General features: G+C 34.5%; 1 protein-coding gene across 5 annotated transcripts in view; it reads right to left on the minus strand.

Annotated features, from left to right (window-relative positions):
- The window catches only part of PCDH7 (protocadherin 7), a 436,973-nt gene that overhangs the window by 199,118 nt on the left and 222,218 nt on the right, over positions 1 to 15,637 (minus strand). Inside the window, exon 3 of one of the 5 annotated variants that reach the window (XM_080681398.1) lies at positions 5,329 to 5,424. The exons of the other annotated variants lie outside the window; for them this stretch is intronic. Coding sequence (XP_080537524.1) covers positions 5,336 to 5,424 — 89 coding nt within the window. The 3' untranslated portion in view covers positions 5,329 to 5,335. The remainder of the gene's footprint in view (positions 1 to 5,328; positions 5,425 to 15,637) is intronic. 5 annotated transcript variants of the gene reach the window in all.

A 15,637-nucleotide genomic window follows, 5' to 3' on the forward strand; every position in this document is an offset into this window, starting at 1 on the left:
CATTTTCTTGGATTCACACATGTTTTTTAGAAATATATGTATATACAGCAAAAGTGAAGAAAAAGCATCCTTTTTCCCTTTTTGATTTAGAAGCTTTCTTAAATATTATGTAAGAAGCCTGCATATAAAAGGTAAGTGATGACATAATCATAGCACTCCATGTTATGGGGTCAAAGCTACCTCTCAGAACACTTCTGAAGAGAAAGCTCCAGAGAGAAAAATAAGTCAACACGTATCTTGACTAAATGCTACATCCCTGATTATAGCTTGTTCTCCGTATTTTACATGAGGAAATCATGTCCCAGAGAGGTTGCATGTATTTTATTGGCAAACTTAAACAAATACCAATTTCTAAAAGTCCTAGTTGTCTATATTCTGTAGAGAGTCGGAAGTTACTTTAAAAACCAGCTAGTCAAATCCCTCAATTAGTGAAGTGAGTGAGGTCGTGACAGAGACAGTGATTAATCCACATCTCCTGCATTTTACTCCCCACTTTCTAAAACACTGAAAGGCAGAGTGAGAGGTAGTAAATTAGACATGTTGCACATAGCACATCTCTTCAATAGCACCGATAGACAAAGCAGATAGAAGTTTTCTGTTGTTAAGAATATTGCCTAGAACCCTAACTGGTTTGGCTCAGTGGATAAAGCGTCAGCCTGTGGACTCAAGCGTCCCAGGTTCGATTCCAGTCAAGGGCATGTACCTTGGTTGCGGCCACATCCCCAGTAGGGAGTGTGCAGGAGGCAGCTAATTGATATTTCTCTCTCATCGATGTTGCTGCCTCTCTCTCCCTCACCCTTCCTCTCTGTAAAAAATCAGTGAAATATATATTTTTTAAAAAATATTGCCTAGGGATCTTACATATAATCAAATAACCAAAAGGCATTTCTTTGAGAAGGTAATCTAAAGAAGGGATAGGGAGCATATATTCATACAATTTACAAAGCAACATTCAGCATTACAGAGAAAGAATTTATGTAAGCACTGGAGCTTTAGAGAATATAAAGTTAAGCACTTTAATTACCATATGGAAGACATTCACTAAGATTACATAGGTTCATACGTAGCACATTGGAAAATGAAAACGTTGAGTAGGGTCAGGGAAAAGGCATGTGGCATAAAAGGCATTCTTGGCCAGCACATTAAATTTCCCAGTTCTAGAAAAGGCGTTATATTCTGTGTGGGCGCTCACTGAAAGTCAGATATGCAGGGCCGCTAAGCGAGTGCCATAAGCTACTCATAAACAGGACCCACCAAGTGACACTGACAGCAATTTGGCATTAAGGAAGAGTTCACATAAATAAAGGATTTACTTTTCAGTAACTTTTATTAGGGAAAGTCCACATCTAACAGGGCATGCTTCACACATCTTTCAATCTTATTTTGTGCAAGTATGACCTCCCTGTAACATGTGTGAGCACATGTTATCAGTTAGTCATTGAAGTCAATAATTTGTATTGAGAAATTAGTTTGTGTTTTATGTTGCTTTTGTTTTGTTTCTCTTTTACTGCCCCTGATATTATTATCCACGTAAAGATTTTTTTTTAAGTGCCAAATTTATAAGAATAGTTAATGGGCTTCTTAGGAAATAATCCTTCTCAGGAGCCAATTAATTGAATACATAATTGAATATAATATTAGTACTCAATTAAAAAATACAAAGAAAAGACTAAAAAATTATTTTACCTTCATCTTTATCTTTATTTTTAATGCTAATTCATTTTTCTCTATATTTTGCACCCATTTTTATACAGACTTATGTTTATTTTATTTATATAGTAGACTATATACTATCCAAATCACACCTCTATTATGCACTAATTCAGATCAAAGCAATATGAGATTATAAACTGTACCTTTTTTTTCCTCTGAAGGTATTTAAATGGATTTCCTGGGTTCTTCAAACTGACCAAATATAAGAATATAAAGTGGGGGGGGGGGGCATCGCTTTTATGAAAAAGCATTTTGCACTAAATGAATGCTAAAAGGATTGACAACCAAATAGCACAAAGCAATGAGAAAGACTGGGGCAGTTAACCCAGAAAAGAATGCATAAGGAGACATTGTATATATACACCATGACAGAGTGTCTGTCTGGATTTAGGTCTTGGAAGTACTTTCATTTGGAAAAGAAAGAGAACTTATTTTGTGTTTTCCCAAAGGGAAAACCCAGGATAAATGAGTTGAAATTACAAGAAGGCAGATTTTGACCCAAAATAAGAAAAAGCCTGGAAGTTAAAGATGTTCCAAAATAGAGTGAGCTACCTCTGCATTTTGTGTCAACCGAATTATCCAAGCAGAGATTCCTGTAATGATGATGAGAGACACATGTACAACCAAAGACAGGATTGCTTGACCATATCTCTCTACCAAGTCTTAAAATTCCATGACTAATGGAGCAAACATTTGTTCTATGCACTCCACATAAATAAAAATAGATATGAAATGATCCTTATATTTACAGATGGCTGATGTATTCTGTGATTACCCTGGTAGAGAGTGTGGTGAGAGGAATATTTTGACTTGTATCCTAATTTTCTGTCAAGCCCTGTCTGAACGGTATTCTCAAGGCACCTTTTTAGTTCTAAATACATAACTCCAAATTAATTGATAAGCCCTTATCTTGCTCTCCAAAATCAACATATCTTAACTTGCTCTTTCTCTTCCTAATCATTTTACCTCCAAGGTTTTTCTAAGAATAATGGAAACATGAACTCATAAATAAACTTCTTTTTCTCTAGCTACATTGATTTTTCCTTCCAAGTTTTATTTCATATTCTTGTAAAGTCCTTGCAGTTTCCATGGATTTCAATTATGTTTCCTTCAGTTTCGTATTGCTTATCTATTTATTCACTTTTCCAATTTTTTTTTCTCAAATATATTTTTCTTCCTCTTGGTTTGTCCTTTTTTTCTCATCTATATTTTACTTCTCCACTTTTTTTTTTCTTGTGTGTAAACTAATAAGACCGTTTTTATATGCAATTTCCTTTATTTGCCAATAATGTAAAAAAAGAATTTCTCTGATTACCTTTCCTCAAAACTGTGTAACATTTATAATTTCCTTCTTTCCATATGAAATATAAGTATACCTATGCTTCTTTTTGACCACTATATGTGATAAGTCTTATAAAATTTAAATTGTCTTTTTGCTTCAAATGCAATCATTCATAATTTCTTGGTTTTTAATTACAGGTCATAAATTTTGGGAGAAATAATGAATTATTTTTTAAATAAAATATATTGAGTCACCTGTGAAGCTAGTAATTGTCAAGAGCCACAAGTCAAGGGGAAGAAACACAGAGTAGAGGGAAGTATGGATGAAAAAAGGACCAAATGAGGGCAAAAAAGATAAATGGCTGCTTTGTAAACATGCATTCATGTGTTCGAGAATAAGTGAGTACAAGCACTATGGGCAGAGAAGAGTTCATAAAGGACGAGAGGAAATCACTGTCCTCTGGAATCTCAGAACTGAGTATGAATGTGAGTCCCAGCTTTGCGTGGGAGGGTTCAGGAGACGCTATCTAAGGCCCACCCCACTTCAGTCAATTCTGAGTGACGTTAGCCACATTAGATTTCCCTAAACCTTATTTTTATCTATTAAATATGGATAGTATTAACCTCTAACTCTCATTTCCTTTGTGTGCATGAAGAAAATGGAGATTCAGCTCACTAACACTGTGCCTGACACACAGTAAACCCTCAGTACATGTTTGCTGCTATTACTATTGTAAAGTTTTCCAAACACACCCAGCAGGAAAAACTCTCCACATGGAGGGACCCAACCATGCAATGGCCTGTAAACACAAGAGAGCATATCAATTGAGAAAGGCGCAAAGGCCAGAGCACACTGTGCATCAGGAGTGAAAACATAACATATAGACTAGAAATGTGGGTAGAAATAGGATCATGAAGGACAACCAATGATTTCAGAGCTTCACTGGCTAAGAGGCCACATACTACTTAACGAAGAGCAATTGTCCAGTCTTAAAGGGTTAATGATAGCATTGATGAAAATGCGTGTAAATGAAAATGGTTTGCTTTGTTTTTGTACACACAAAAAATATTAATTATGCTATTATTTAAAAAAAATACCACCAAACACATGCACACCTATAGACACACACACTGTTGTGTTTTTTTTTAAGACATCTGCCAATAATTTCTCTAGCCCAAAGGTAGTGAGTGGTCTGTCTAGTCACAAGTCCTCAAGATCCTGAAAGAGTCACCAGGATGCAATGCAGAACCTGACACATCCTCAAAACAAGCCCCTGCAGGAGCTGGGAGAACCAGTTCCTCTAGTAAAATGAAATCAAGAATGTGGGTGTTTCCCTGTGATGACTCAGTGCTTATGTTTTATAGGTTACTAGAGGCCCAGTGCACAGATTTGTGCACTGTTGGGGGGCATAGCCTGCAGGGATCGGCCCCTTGGGGGAGGCACTGCTCATCCAGGTAAGCCAAGCAGCATTCCCACTGTGGGAGTGCACTGACCACCAGGGGGCAGCTCCTGCATTGAGTGTCAGCACCCTGGTGGTCAGTGCACATCATAGTGACTGGTTGACTGGTCATTCTGGTCGTTCCACTGTTCAGTTGCTGGGCTTTTATATATACAGATGACTGCTGGAGTTTGAGCCCTGAGGGACTAGCTCCTTTCAAAAGGTAGCAGCCTGAAAGAGGTAATCTTAGGAAGGCTGAAGGAAACAGTCCCTCCATCTCCTTCAAATGCCACCAGCTGAGTTCACAAAAGAAAGTATTACAGAAAGAGATTAGCATACATTCAGCTCTCACATCTGAATGACATGGCTTTGTAGGGTATTTAGATTTATTTGAACTGGCTTATACCTGATTTTCTAAACTCAGATAAGTAAGCATTTTAATTAGTATGTCTACAATTTTGTGCAATGCTTTTGAAAATTTGAATGTTATAATAATTAAATTTGAGTTAAAAGTTCACAAAACAACTCATTTTATATTTTTCAAAGCCATGTTCTGTAACAATTGTTTGAGGAATGTTGAAAGTGGTATAAATTAAACAAACATACACTTTCCCTTTCTTTCCTACATAATTAGTTGAGGACAGGTCATAATACATTTCTCTAAAAAGGGTATCTTTAATTAACCTGTCCTCTTTACATTTAAAAAATAAATCAACAACAAGAAATCATGAGGTGCAGAGCATGCTGAAATATGTAAATTTATACTCGGGTTGAACAATACTTCCAAATCAGTAGGCTCTGTGTCGTGGATAAATGCATCTTCTAATGCAAAAGAGACAATTAATAGAGAACTCAGAAGAGGGAGAGCTGCACTGCTTGATGAGAACCGCCATACCTGTTGATTAATGGAGAGGCCTTAACAGCACTCTTCTTCCATGCGTCTTGCCATGAGGAAAGGGAAGGAAGGGAAGGGTAGTGATGGCAGCAACACCTGGGGGGAGGGAGATGGGGAAATATGTAAAGGGAAAATCAGCAGCCCCTCTGCAATGGTGTCCATCCACAGACCTCGCCAACAAAACAATTTCCAAAAACCTTGAGTTCCTTTTCTTTACTTTTAAAAAACATCTAGATCAATTTCAAAGATATTGTAAACAAATTAGATATTTTGAAAGAAGTTAATCAGAATATTCTCACAACTATAATCTTCTAAGTCTAGAGAGACAGGGGGCTGCACAGCATAATGAGCCACCATGTTATTCAAGCTCTTTGACTAAACAGGGTAGCTTAAGGCAGGACTTTGACATATGGGCATAGATTTTTTTTTTCAAATTTAAGAAAAACTATAGGATAAACAATACCAAATGTATATGTATCTGCATTTTTTTCTCCAACACAGTAGCATTGTTTTCATTTCCTATATGTGCTTCTACCTAATCGCAATATAACTGGCTCACAATGCACTTTCCTTTTTACATTCTCCTAAGGGCATGTAGTTTTGATATCAAAATAAATTCAACTTGTTAACTTAATAAAAAAGAACTAAATTTAGTAGAACCCTTATAGACTGCAAGAGGACAAACTAATAGAAGTTGTAAAAAAGCTTCATGTTTTAATTATATTTTTGTAGACATGGTTTAATCTCAACTATATGTAAGTTTTGAAAAGAAAATATACAGAATTATATGGAAAGAATAAAGTGAAAATGTTTAATAAACAGTTGATAATAACAGTAAATTATCTGAATTTGAATAGTGAGCAATTGCTTGAACAATATCAGTGTATAAAATAACACCACACCTGAAAACCAAACAATACTACCAATTTTGCTTTCAGTGTTCGTTTTTTTAAGAAATCTTTAACTTTGCATGTTTGCTTAAGTAAAAATTACCTACGAAAAATGATTTTTTATACTATTGAGACAAGCTTTTACAGATAGTAGAGAGAAGCTTACAAAAATAGATGCATGTTTTATTGAGAAGAAAAGAGGTGTTCCATTGTGGTGGGCGCTGTTGGTATTGAAGCAAGCTACGCCTGTGTGGAGGTGGGAGGTCTATGGAAAATGTCTGTGCCTGCTCTCAATTTTGTTGTGAACAAAGCTGGTCTAAAAAAATAAAGTCTTAATTAAAAAATAATGAAAATCAAGTATTATAAAAAATAGAAATGAGAAAACTAATTTCCTTCTGTTGAAAAATGTTTTTTGACCCCCCCAACAACCAATATATCTCTTACTGTATTATTTACAAAAGGGCTGGACATTCTTGAAATTTTTTTCTAAAGACAGAGATTTTCTTGAATGCAAGTTTGCATTCTTGTTTCTCAATGTGATTCTAACCTCTAATCCCGAAGTTTATAAAAGCAGCTATCACAGGAATCTTTGGGGTTTGGAGCATGATAATCCTTTAGGTTTTGTCTTAATCCTGTTTAGATAGCAAGTCTCAAAACCTTACAACTTCTCAACTCCTCCTGTCTTTGACACACTGCTTACTATTAGCCATCATCTCAGTTTAAATTAACATGACCCACCTAATGCTTAGGCAATAGTATTAGTCAGCTCTTGAATTGAAAAATTTGGAAACTAACTGCTTATAATAAAAGATAAGCATAAAAATTATTGAAGGCATATGTAACCTTTAGGCCTGTTGAATTAAAAGAAACAAAATCAAAGTAGCATATTTGATTTTTTTCTGTATGATTGAACATAATATTTTCCAGCTTTCATTTTTTTCTGGTTATTTTTTGATTTTGTATTTCATTTAAAATATTGTTATACATCATATTTTAAAAATTAAATCGCCCTCTAAAATGAAAACCTACATATTCCAGTAATATCAAAGTTAAAATAATTAAATCTAATTATTCCTACATTTAAATATTCCTAAGTGATTATTTTAGGATTAGCACTTTGTCTTTGGTAGAATCAAAAGTGGGAATCTCACAAGCCAAAAAAAAAAAAAAAAATCCACATGTTCTTAATCTGTGGCATGAAACACGGCATTTTTTTGGTATGTGGGTCTGTAATAGCCTATGGATTTTATATATGGTAAATTATTCCTTTGGCTTTAAGGAAGGGCAAATTATTATGAAGTAATATACTTGGAAATTAGCACTGCACTGTGAGAAGTACAAAAATAAGCAGATGACAATATTTGGAAAATAAATACATATGCACAAAACAGAAAAACACTAATAATATAACTTATCAAGATGTAACAAGTAATAGAAAATGATCCCATAAGCAAATGAACTTATAAATAACTGAAATAATACAGACTGATAACCAAAATGATTAAACTGAAATTTTAGAGTCATGAATTCAGAGAGTGGAGAATAAAACTTTATGGATTAAGGGAAAAAAAGTGAAAGTTTTTTTTTCATATTTGAAAGGTCAAAATAATAAAATAATCCCTGTACAAAAAGGGACATTTGGTAGATATTGGTTCATGGACAATAACAAGAGCTAGATTTTCACCTGGATAAGAAAGGGAAAATGGCACATGATACATGAAAATAAAAAGTAGATGGAAAGATTGTACTTATTATTGAGCTGCATTGCAATATAGAGTCTCTATGAGATTGTTTTTCCAAAAAGATAGGGATTTGAAAGTCTCTGTCATATAGTTGAAACAACAGGAATATCTTAGAGAATGTTCTAGGGCAGCCCATTGCAATATCTGTCTCATATAGTTTCTGTTTTTGTATGAACAAGGTAGAAATACTGATGTTAAGATATTGATGCTCACAGCTGTGTGATTTAGGGAAATGGCACAGAGAACACAATTTCAGATTGAATTGCTAAAGGCTTGGGTTCATATCCTCAAGAAATCCAATCTTTAGGTGGGGTAAAACTAAAGGTCAAATTTTGGAGTGACTGCAAGTTAAAAGCAATAGGGGAGTAAACAGTGATAAGACAGTGATTTCTTCTTAACAAACTGGATAGGATACAGATAAAAGATGGACGAAAACATAGTTTGTAGAAAGAGAAGCTGACCCAGCCTAATGCAGTGTGGTGGGGAGGAGTTGTTGAGTGCTGCTGCATCTGAACTTTGTCCAACCGGAATAAATTGTGTGGTGGAAGAAGAGTAGGCCACACCATGAAATGTAGAAGAGACACATCAAACAATATATTGTACTAAAGCACCTGGCCAGGGTGGCTTCGTGATTGAGCATCAACCTAAGAATGAGGAGGTCTAGGTTTGATTCCTGGTCAGGGCACATGCCTGGTTTGTGGGCTCCATCCCCAGTGTGGGTGCAGGAGGCAGCCAATCAATGATGATTCTCTCTCATCATTGATATTTCTATCTCTCTCTCCTTCTCCCTTCCTCTCTGAAATCAATAAAAATATATTTAAGTATATACACACACACACACACACACACACACACACACACACTAGAGGCCTGGTGCACAAAATTCGTGCATGGGGGGGGTCCCCTCAGCCTAGACTGCACCCTCTACAATCCGGGACCCCTTGGGTGACTTGGCAGCTGCAGTTCTCGGGTGATGCACCTGGAACCAAAGAGGAGGGAGCCCGATTCCGGGGTGCATCACCTGAGAACTGTCCTCTTGCAATCCGGGACCGCTTGGGGATGTTGGAGAGCTGGTTTTGACTTGATCCCCGCAGGCCAGGCCGAATCCGTGCACTGAGCCACTAGTATATACTGTATATATGAAGCTGAATTAGGCAGTGGGACTTCTGTCCTCTGCTGCATATCAGTAAACCTTTATCAGAATGTGACGTTTCTCATGCAAGGATATATGAAGAAATGCTATCACTACATGGCATAAACATTCCTGATAACAGGACTGTTTTCCTTATCCTATTTGTGAAGTGCTTCTCAAACAAAAATGTTCTCTAACAATTAGGAAACAGATATTTTTAGCTCTAAGTCTGGGTCACATTCTTACCCAGGACTCCTCTGAATAGGAATAGACCAGTATATTCCCCTGGAGAGCCCATGCCCCAGGTAGGGGAATGGTTCAGATTCTTTCTTTCTCCTTCTTGCTCATGGTGGCTGGATAATTATCAAAAAGTGCATGTTAATCATCATAGTAAGTATGAGCGGGGCTGGAGTGTGGTGGGGCTTGCTTATTTGTGCTAACTGTGGCATGAGGGATTGAGGTGGGCTCTGGTGGCAATAGGGAGAGGTGGTATTTGAAACCTACAAAGGAAGGAATGCTACATGTTCCATCTTTGTATTACTCAGGAAATTGCTCTATTGCAGATATGATATCGCCCCATTCACTCAATGTTCATGAATAACAAACAGTATTTTTAAGTTATAAAGAATGAAATCATATAAATCCTCATCCTGAAGCAGGTTAATGGTCAGGATTTAACTACTGAGGCCACAGGAAGAAAGAAAACAGAAAAAGGGGGGCAGTCATTGTTGTAGGCACCACCTGAAGCTTTTTTAATCAATAAGGTTCAACTAGCTTAAGATGAAAGGGTAGCTAGTAATCCTTTATTCAGCTCTCTTTTAGTAAGTGTTTTGGTATCTACTATCCCGTATCGTATTTTGTATTCTTAAGATGTGAAGGCGATTTAAAGGCATGTATTGCATAGCTTAATGGCAATAAAAATCATCTAAGTAAAAGTATTTAATATTACCAGATAACATCTTTAGTAAAATGATTGTACAATGAGGAAGTTAGGAAATAGTATAAAAAGGGATTTAAGTGTAAACCTTAGCTACTAATAACAAATTACATTTTAATTGAGTTTGGAAAATTTGTAAATTTAAAGTACGATGTATTAATGCTAGTATATGAAATTTAACATTTCTTAACCCTAGAGTAAATCATAAAATATCCTTTTGTGATTTTTTTCTCTTTAACTGAAGGTATTCATTAATTCTATTTAATATTACAGACTACTTACTAAAAATTGAATTTCATAATGACAAGAATTTGGACATGTACAAATCTTTGTCTCTGACAATTTTATTAAAATTTCAAGATTTAGTTGCATTGAAGACCTTTTTTAAAGTTTCTAGCAAATCTATACTTTGCTTAATTATTTTCAAATTTCTGATGTTTTACAAATCTGCTGAGAATCTCATAGTTTATAGCTAAATAGCTTGATCCACTGTGTCCTTTATAAAAACTAACAGCCTACCTAAGTACCTGGTTTATTATTGACTAATGAACTGAGTAATATTCACTTAAAAATTTAACTTTACTTCATGATTTTATTCAATTGCTATAATTAATATTCTACATTTATTATTTTTAAGAAGTATATTTTAGTATGGGTTTTGCTCCTTCTCTTCTTAACTTATAATTGTTTGAGTAAGTTGACAAAATTGTGGAGAGCCCAAGGGCTCATATAGCACATGTAGGTCTGCAAATAAAGGCTGTTATATCAATTTCACTCTTCAGTTACGTTCATCAAATATTCAATGAGTGCTCAATCTGTGCTAAACTCTGTGTTAAACACGTTTTTAGCCAGCACTATTCAAATATTTGGGTTTCAACTCTTCTTTGCGTTTTTAAAAACTATAGAAGACCCAAAGCACGTTTGTTTTTGTGTGGGGCACATCATCATTGATATTCATCATTTTCAATTTTTTTAAAAAAATTAAGTCAGTTTTAAAATAATTGCAAAGGTCTTTGAAAACAACCATAACACATTTGTTTTATGGTGACATAAATATTTTATGGATTGCTATATTTTCAAACTAAAATATAAAAATGAAATGATATATGCTAATACACATTTGTAATATTCAAAGAGCTAAGGAAAAGGCTGTCAACAAGAGCTACACAAAAGAGGTGATACTTGCAAAAAAACTTTGAAGAAAGAATTGAAAGAGATGCAGATGAAAGAAGACCATTCCAGGAAGAGAAGGGCGTGGCTAGACACAGCATGATGTAATAGCGCACTTTTTCTTTATTTGACAAATTTTCTTCAAACCTCATCTCAGTCACTTATTGGCTGCATGACTTTGAGCAAATTACTTAAGGTCTGTGAGCTTCCATTTATTCTCTTGTTTGATAATAAGTTCTACATATTAAGAATGTTGTGAAGACTGAGATAAAATATGTAAAATATTTACATGTGTGGCTGTTAATTAGAACACTGAGTAATAGTTTTTGATTGCATATTTCAGGAAAATGAATTGGTTTTCATACTGAGAAAATAGAGTACAATGAGATGGGGTGAGAAGATGGAAGATATAAGCAAGAATGCAAAAGGCAGTGATGAAGTAGAATTGGTATGGAAGTTAGAGTGGATATGAGTAATTTTAAAAACACAAATACAATAATATAAAATAAACTAGAAATGCCAAAGAAAACACTTCTCTTACAGAATTGAGCAAACCCATAGCAAATCTTGATTTCCACCTAGCTCCATCTTACCATCTCTTAGGAAAACAAAAGAAAACAAACTGCAATTTTAGAAAAACATATTCCAGAATCTTCTTAAATACAGAATGAAATGTGTAAAGCAAGCATGTCAAACTCAAAGGCTAACACAGGCCAAATAAACAAGGTTTAAGTTTATGTGGGCCGCAAAAAAAAAAAAAAGCTTCAATTATCATAGAAACAAGGTTTATTTCGATAGAGACAAGCTGAATACAAAGGGCTGAAATAAAGGAGTAATCGTTAACATAAAATAATAGAACATTTTAATAAAAATTAATATTTTTCTTGAACATTAACTTATCAGACACTGAATAACTGCACAAATTAATAAGTGTAATATAAATAAACCTAGTTTTCTTGTTCTCTGAAAGCGAAATATTTCCTGTTGCGCACACCAAACAAGTCAGTCCAAGAACAATGACATGGAAATCGGCTGCTAAAATATTCGCTGCTAGTATCAGTGGAAAGAAAGGGTGCCTGCATGTAAGGCGTGTAAGGGAAATGAATGCAACACGATTATAGTAATCAGTCAGTGAACATTGTAGCTCGTTATTAATAATTATGTATAACAGGATATTGTAAAAATTAAGTTACGAAATTTTTATTAAAACATTTCTTACATACCGTTATATTGGCTGGGCCGCAAAAATATTTGTTGTGTCCCGCGGGCCGCGAGTTTGACATGCTTGGTGTAAAGAATAATATGGATGGTAGAAAACTTACTTAAGACAAAAATTTAACCAACTTCTTGCACAGCTTATAGAGGTTTCCTTGACCTAAATTTTCAAGTGTTTTTTGAAATTGCATTTCAAATATATTTTAGGAATGAATTAATTAATTAATACAAAAATAAATATATATTTAACTCCATATGAGAAATGTATTAAGAACCTGAACAAGCATCTGTGATATTCTCACACTGGAGTTAAAAATTAGTAGACTCATAAAGTTTACTAATCAATGTCAAATTATCTGGAAAATAACTTTATTAAGAGTGTGGTAGGCAGAGAATGTTATGATTTTTCTACATACTAAGTCTGTACCAGCCAGATGGTATCTTTGATACTGAAAGACCTTCATGGATAGAATGTTAAAAAGAAGTACTTCTCAAGAACAAAATTAAGATTTTCTGTTGATATGCCTTAGTTTTGTCAATTAGCAAACAGAGAATAAAAATATACTAAGTTGAGAAGCATGGTTTTGAAATGTAAAATATATTGTTCCTCAAAGCCCAGGTTTAGAATTTTATAAAACACAATAAATATTCTGTCTTATATACAAACACTCGTTGTGGTAATACACCAATTATCAGTAAGAACAGTATGAATTTTAGGTGAGAAAGTCTGCAATACTCTACTGAGTTGAGAATTTGCCTGATCATTTTATGATACTGTATGCTTTCTAGTATCCAATCATTTTGACTAATTTCTCCAACACCACAATTCAACCTACACTAAGTTATCAGAGGAGCAAGCAAAGAAAATAAAGCATAAAGCCAAGGTGGAAGTTGTGGGAGGATGTTGGACCCAGAGGATAGTAACTTACTCTTTCATTAATTCAGCAAGTATTTACTGAGCATCTGCTCTACACTAGGCACTGCCCTAGTAACCAGGGATATAATAAACATGAAAACATGGTCTCTGTTCTCATGAAGCATAAAGTCTAATAGGCAATATATTTAATTAACAAATAAATACAGGCCCCATTCCATCCTGTACACATACAAATGATTCTGGAGATTATTTTCAAGAGAATTTTGTTGTAAAAATTACATTATCATAAAAATGAAACCAAGCTCTTCACCTTATAACCTCTCACACCCTGACTTTGTAAACACAGGGAGGCAAGTTCTATATCCAAATGGACAGGTGTCTAACTCCACTTAGCACTCATCACCTAGGCCTGACTAATGAATATCCTAATCGTGGAAATTAAATATTAGATGATATTTTTTACCAACATTTTCTGGACTCATGTATGTGTGCACATATGTGAGGGTAGGACATAGTAATCAATTTCTGGTGATAAATCTAAGATAAAATTTCCCTATTCAACAATCCTTCTTTAGAGTACAGTTTACTTGCAGTTTCTTCACTGACTTTTCTCTTTTCTTTACAATTTTTCTTGCTACCTCCCTTCTCTTAGTATCAACTATACCATCTTCTAACTTAGTAAAGTCAAACAACAGTTGTCAATTCTGAGTGAATTTAGACACAAATGTAATAATCTACTCACAATTTGGAAACATGTTTTTGTCAAAAATGCTTCAGTCTTAAATAAGAGCAGCAGAAGCTACACAAAGCCATTTTGAGTTTAAGCAAATGAAAACAAAATGATCCTTATTGTAAAGCTGAAATAACTCCACGCTGCACTGTTATTTATAATTTTGAACCTCAAGAAACATTTATTCATAGAAATGTAGAATAGAAGGAAAGTAAAACAGTCTGTTCACCCTATCCTCCAGTTGAAATACTTTGCACACTGTTCTTAGTTCATGTATTTTAATTTACATTTAAAACACAAGTTCTTCTTTTACTATAACGTCCCAGACGCTTAGTCAAACTTTCTTTGTGGTATTATTTTCTTCTCAGCATATTCATGTACAACCAAAGAGATAAGCAGCTGCTCTAAGTTGGAATTCAGTTACTACACGAGAACACCTTTTTCCATACTATCATTTAAATTACATGAACTAAAATGTCAACTTTGGGTAATGCTATTCCCACGAAAAATATATCGTATTTCATTATGTATGTATGAATTCATCATGTTTTATTTCAAGCCTATAAAATATGGTATGCTCTTGAGAAATCTGACAGATGATAAAACTGCATCAGAGTGGTACATGTGTACATGTTTTCATACTTCCACAAAATTGCTGATTTCTTTTTATTTCAATCAGCTGTCGGAATTGGTTGACTAGCATCAAATGTAATAAACAGCATATGGGCCTGCTAATATATGTGAAAAAGTAGCTCTTCCCCCACTTCCAACATATATGCTCTTTTATATGTAAGTGAAATGATACATTCCTTGGGTGGGAGGGGGACTTGAAAATAAGCCATATGCCACATGAATTCCATTGTAAGAAATAATAGCTAAGTTTATTTGAAGAATATTACATAAAAAGAAACTAAATCTTGGTCTTAGCATACTCTCTTTGTACATGATGCTCAAGAAATGCTTTTGTAGTTTGCTCTTGTATATTTTTTATAAAAATGTAATTTTATAAAATTGTACATTGTGCAGCTAAACTATTTTATGTCTTAAATATTTAATCAATTAATGGGGGTTCATTAAAGAAAGAATCCTAAAATCACCTTTTTAAAATTAAAACTTTACCAACCAAATACACTTAATTTTTCAATAGAGTTTCAATTGAAATCATTCAGAAAGGGTGATGATAAAAAACTTTTTAAAAGTTCAAGACAAAAAATATCCACTATTTAAAATGTGATCCAAAACTTTAAAGATTAATTCCTGAGATGAAGAACGAGGTTAAACCTATTTTCCAGCATTGGTTATAGCCCTGAGTCCCTCTTGTCTACATCCCAATATTCCTCATTCTGGGGTAATCACTGGTCTCAAATTCCAGGCTTGTACTCATCAACCTTGCTTTGTTTCTCCTCTAACACGAACTGGATTAAACTTCGTACTCTGAGTTGACTCTTCCATTTCTTGCCAATAAAAGAAACCGGTAAGGAAACACATCAAAAGCAGTTATGCCCATGGACGGTTACATTCTGTGTAGCAGCATGTATTTTCAAAATAAATGCGTATTCTAAATTTTCTTACATCAAATTGTGATTTGCAAAGCCAGGCCACGCGTGATTAGAAAT

The sequence above is a fragment of the Plecotus auritus genome (genome assembly GCF_963455305.1).
Source record: "Plecotus auritus genome assembly, chromosome: 1".
NCBI classification, from domain to species: domain Eukaryota; kingdom Metazoa; phylum Chordata; class Mammalia; order Chiroptera; family Vespertilionidae; genus Plecotus; species Plecotus auritus.